This window comes from Trichoderma reesei (assembly GCF_000167675.1).
Source record: "Trichoderma reesei QM6a unplaced genomic scaffold TRIREscaffold_16, whole genome shotgun sequence".
NCBI classification, from domain to species: domain Eukaryota; kingdom Fungi; phylum Ascomycota; class Sordariomycetes; order Hypocreales; family Hypocreaceae; genus Trichoderma; species Trichoderma reesei.
In genome coordinates, this window is record NW_006711163.1 from 787,700 (window position 1) to 792,594 (window position 4,895).

At 51.6% G+C, this 4,895-nt stretch overlaps 1 protein-coding gene across 1 annotated transcript; it reads left to right on the plus strand.

The window, feature by feature from the left end:
* Positions 1-227: 227 nt before the first annotated feature.
* On the plus strand, positions 228-4,282 carry TRIREDRAFT_122971 (uncharacterized protein; the record flags this gene model as incomplete). Its single annotated transcript, XM_006967211.1, has 4 exons — positions 228-1,311; positions 1,383-2,032; positions 2,095-2,742; positions 2,802-4,282. The coding sequence occupies exons 1-4, from the start codon at positions 482-484 to the stop codon at positions 4,280-4,282; spliced, it is 3,609 nt and encodes a 1,202-aa protein (XP_006967273.1). The 5' UTR covers positions 228-481.
* Positions 4,283-4,895: the final 613 nt, after the last annotated feature.

A 4,895-nucleotide genomic window follows, 5' to 3' on the forward strand; every position in this document is an offset into this window, starting at 1 on the left:
CTAACGTGCATCCAACCAATGAGAGTCGAATCCTTGGCGAAAATGGCTGTGTTTCAAGTGGCTGAGTCCCTACTGGATGGTACCTGGCTGGCGGTCCTCTTCCCTTGCCTTTAGATTATCTATCTATCTTCTCCTTCCTATTCGTGATCTATCCTCTTCTCCATCTTTCATCAATCGCTCCCAATCATTCCATCTAACTTCATCGACCCATCGCTCTTCGAATGCGTCGTATGGCTTGATGATCTGCTCATGGCCGTCGGGCCTTGCTGAGTTGCGGCCTGCAGCTACCTCGCAACAATCCCGCCGCCTGTCTCCTCCACGCGATAGCGATACCAAGACCACCGGCCGCTGAACCTCTGCAGCTTCGTTTCCAGTGTCATTCGCAACTTTGCGGGCACCTTCGTGCGACAAAAAACCTCGTGGCGACTCTGAGCCGACACTCCGACAAGTAGACCACCATCTCATCCAGCGACCCCTGAAAATGGAACGGCAAACCGAGAGGCGGAGGGAGAGGTCCCAGAAGCCTGCGTCTTCGGATGCCAATCTGATGCATACAGGGTGCCAGTTCGAGGAGATTGATATTGAGCGCGGTGTCAGCTCTACCGAACTGGCAGACGCGGCCCTGCCAAATTTGTCTCATCTGGAGGACAATGAGTCTTGCGGCGGCATCAATGTCGAGCCCGAGGCGGGCAAATTACCAGGCCCTGAATCTTCAACAGACTCCTCTGCAGCCTCACACGATTTGAAGAGTCCGCTTGATGCTATCGATCGCGACTATACCGTGGCGAACGAATCCGACCCCTGGTTTCCTGTTCCAAAATGGTCTCGAAGGACTTCGACATATGCCAAGCGGATGGCCTTCAGGCTTTATGCTCGAATGTTTGATGCGCTTTTGGCTACCACTGCCAAAGTTTCGGAAGGCAAAGCTGCTCCGACTGAGCAGAGGGATTCTGCATATGCGTCAATGCCTGGAGATGAGCCAACCGCATGCCCAGCCAACTGGGCACGCCAATCGCAAAATGTCCAGCCGGAAATGAAAGCGTCCCTTGCCCGGGATGCTGGAGACATGGCTGAGGCCCAAACAGTCTGCTCAGAGCAAAGCTCTGTCGACGCAAACCGCGCTCGAGACTATATCTGGGAGTTGACTCGCCATCTCTATCAGCGGATTCGGCCCTTACTCACAGACGACAATGTATCATCTGCAGTGGGTTTGCTGCCTGAATTGCTGTCAGCGTTTGCCCTGCAAAAGGGCCAGGAGTCGCAGGCTCAAGTTGACCAAGACATTCGGTACTTTGTATACAAGCATCGGCTGTAAGTTCTTGATGACTCCCAATACATTCCATTTGCCTGTTGTTCGAGATTGCCTAACACGAGTGACGCAGAATAATAGCACAATCACTGGCCGCTTTCTACGAGACCGAGCAAGACCCAACCGCACATTCGCTCTCGGACACGGATCTCATGTCGACAACGGAAAGAATTAGGCTGATATGGAGTAGGGCATCTCAGAAAGGCAACTCATCAGTCCCTGAGGAGAGACTCAATCCCGCTGTCGATGCTGATAGCGACATGAACTCGCCTCAAGGCTTTTCGCAGTACCGGGAAGCGATTACGGCCGGCCCGGCCTTCCAGTGGGTCGTTGAAGAACTCAAGAGAGAGCTCAGTCCATCTTCAAGTGGTCTATATACCATGGAGAAGATATCCAGCGACATTCTAAAAGGCCTATCTAAAGACCAGAAGATTAGCAAGAGGCATCTCTCAAAACCCTCGAAGCTGACTTTCAATGTTGCATGCGACATCTTCGCATACATGGAGGATCAGGGATATGCAATCGATGCCGATGAGGCCCTCCCGAGAGCAATTACGTTGACGGGCTCCAGCACCAACGCCCAAGCGCTGACTATCAGGCAATACGTGTGTCAGACCTGGCCAACGATCAAATGCAGCCTGGTAGAAGCTATCCAGGTCGCCTTACGGGCATACAAGGCTTATGGATATAATGCGTCCAAGCCGTTCAAAAACTCTTCTAATTGTAGGTCAACGATGCGTGCGGCTGATCCTATGCAACTCTTAGACGGACTGACAATCACATAGGCATTGTCGAAGACGTCGGGACGGAGATCAGAGTCTCTATTGGCGAGAAGACGATGCACGTTGAGACAGTTGGAACAGCTCGTTCAATCGCGGATATTGGCAGCCAACTTGGATGGCTTGCCACAACTCTCAGCTCCTTTCACCCGAAGGGCGTGATTTCGTTCTGCCACCCGGAGATTAGCGGCTTCAATGCGCATGTGAACGAGGACGGTTTCGACAACACCTTCGTCTGCAGAGTCAACACCGAAATAGAACACTTGAAGGACAACCTACCCAGTGCCAACGGCCAATGCTGGTATCGCCTATTCAACAACCCAGTTGTTGTGACTGGCTACCCGATCAAGCCAAGAAAAGACTCCTTGGTTGAGGCCGGATTGGAATTGCCCTTTGATATGATGGCAACTCTTTCAGAGTGCCAGTTCATGACAACGTGGGGGGGAAAGACGGTGATCAAGGGCTTCTCATCAATGCTGATCCCCACAAAGGCGCAAGACAACGTCATCTCTTGGCACTTGATCGTCTCTGAAGCTGGAAAAAGGCTGCCATACAGAGATGATCGAGTATCGAAGGGGATCTCTATTGCTCCTCGAATTCTCCCAAAGTTTCGCCACATCCTGGGATGGTGTTCGGAGGCGCAGAATGACATAGGTAAGTCGCACCGGATCAAAAGACGACCAGAAATATTCTCTAACATGGATGCATTGCAGGAGCCCCTGGGGCAAACTACAATATCGGATGGTCCGGCCTACCGCTGGCTGGAAAGGACGTTTCCCGGGGGCCTGTTACGACCAGCATTGGCGTTGGCAGCTTTCTCAAGTTCAGTTCGGATTTCGAAAGAGGAAACAGGGAACGCTTCATCTCTGGCCTTACCGACAATCATTACGGAGCCCTCGTTCGACACATCGGGCAGCAGCATTTCCTGCTGTTCGATGTCGATGATAAGCGTTGCTGGCTTACCGATGGCTCCAGAGCTTACCTTCACCTCGTCAGAGCCTCGCTATCGGAAGATCACAGGGAAAAGCCCAACGGCTATTACATGGATCAGATCAGGAAACTCAACGAGTTAGCTCTGCTAAGGGAAAATGCGGCTGAAGTCCTGTTGGATGCTGGAACTGTAGACGCCGAAGCTGAGCGAAGGGATCCTGGATACTTCAGCTTAAACACGAGGATACAACGCATAGGGCTCCTTGTGGAGAAAATCGTTGATCAAGAGCATAGGGCAGCAAACAACCAGAGTACCTCATGGGGCATGCCCGTCCATGTCCTGGAAGGATTCGACTTCATGGATGTGGCTACCCTTCGCGACCTGCGCCTCCACAGGCTGAAGCTACCGTTCCTAAAGTATGGCGATGGGTGGGCAAACATCGTGTCGCATCTTCCTGCAATAACCCTCTTTGGAAAAGGGTTCGGAGAGCTCATCAAGCCAGGGGCGAACAACCCAACAAGGTCGTGCGACAAATGCGGGTTCGTGGTAAGGCTTCCTCCGGGTCGAAACCTCATGGCAGTGTGTGTCGAGGTTCTGGAGAAGTTACTCAGGATCCGCGGCAACAAGAACTCCCATCCCTTGCAGCTGATGAACGAAGTCTATTGGCCAGCCCGAAAGCCTGTCTTTGAGCCCTGTGAGTGCACAGGCTCTGATAGGCGTGGGAAGAATGATGGTCGTGTCCAAATGCTTTCTAAGAAGAAGTCACAGGACACATCATCCTCAAGGCCATTTGAGCTGGAGGTGAGGGGAGCAGTCATCTTTGGCCACAGCTTCAGACTGAGCCTTCGGCCGAGACGCTTGCTTTCATTACACGACAAGGCATTCCCTCCACATGCCAGCAGTGCACCGCAGACGACCAACCAGGTTCCAGTTGTGTGCGTCACTGCAGCACCCGATGAGCCTTTTGATGTGGACGAAAACGTGCTGTCTGACACCATGAGCTCGACTACACCAAATACCACCACGTGGTCGAAAACAGCAGGATCGGTCTCAAACAATACCACTATTGAACCGCAGATTCCAGCCTCAGCGTCAAGCTGTACAAAGACAGATACTCTTGCTGCTGCTGCTGCTCCTCCACCACAAATTGAGCCGAGTGTGCCTGCAAAGGCGCCTCGTAAAAGATCTGCGAAAAGGGTGAGGGAGTTTTACGCATTGACTTGGAAAAATATGAAGATGATCAGACGACGTCGAAGCAAATAGAGGGGAGTCAGATCAGAATGCTAGGTGAACGTCGGAAATGGAGATCGGAAAAGGAAGTTACGGAAGGCTATGACTTGTGCAACGGATATATGGGTGGGCTCATACAATTTGAATATACCAGGAGTTGGAAAGGAGGCCTATGTCGGGATTGGACAACGGGAAAAGGTTGGATGACCATGGGCTATGGATTACGGAACCTAACGGTATGGCGTGATGGGAAATTGAACAAAAATGATGATCACAAGGAGGTACTGTTCTCGCATCGAGTATATTGTTAACAAATAACCTGTCATGATGATCTTGAACAGTTCGATATATGTTTCTCTCATGGTAATTGACTTGACTTCTTCACTAATACTGTAACTGTCTGTCTGAAAACTTGCGCCCGAACACGCACTATGAATGATGAGAGTATGCTCACACGCTTCTTCCCCTGACCATCAAGTCGGCATGCAGGCCACGCTCGCATGCGCAAACATCGCTTCAATAAACGATCGAGGGCATTTTCGGAGCGTGCTGCGGACTAAATGCGTCCACCAAGACTCAACCGCTGTCGATAGAGTGCCCAGGCATCGATCTTCGAGCAAGTGGGCGTCAATAAACTTGTATAGCT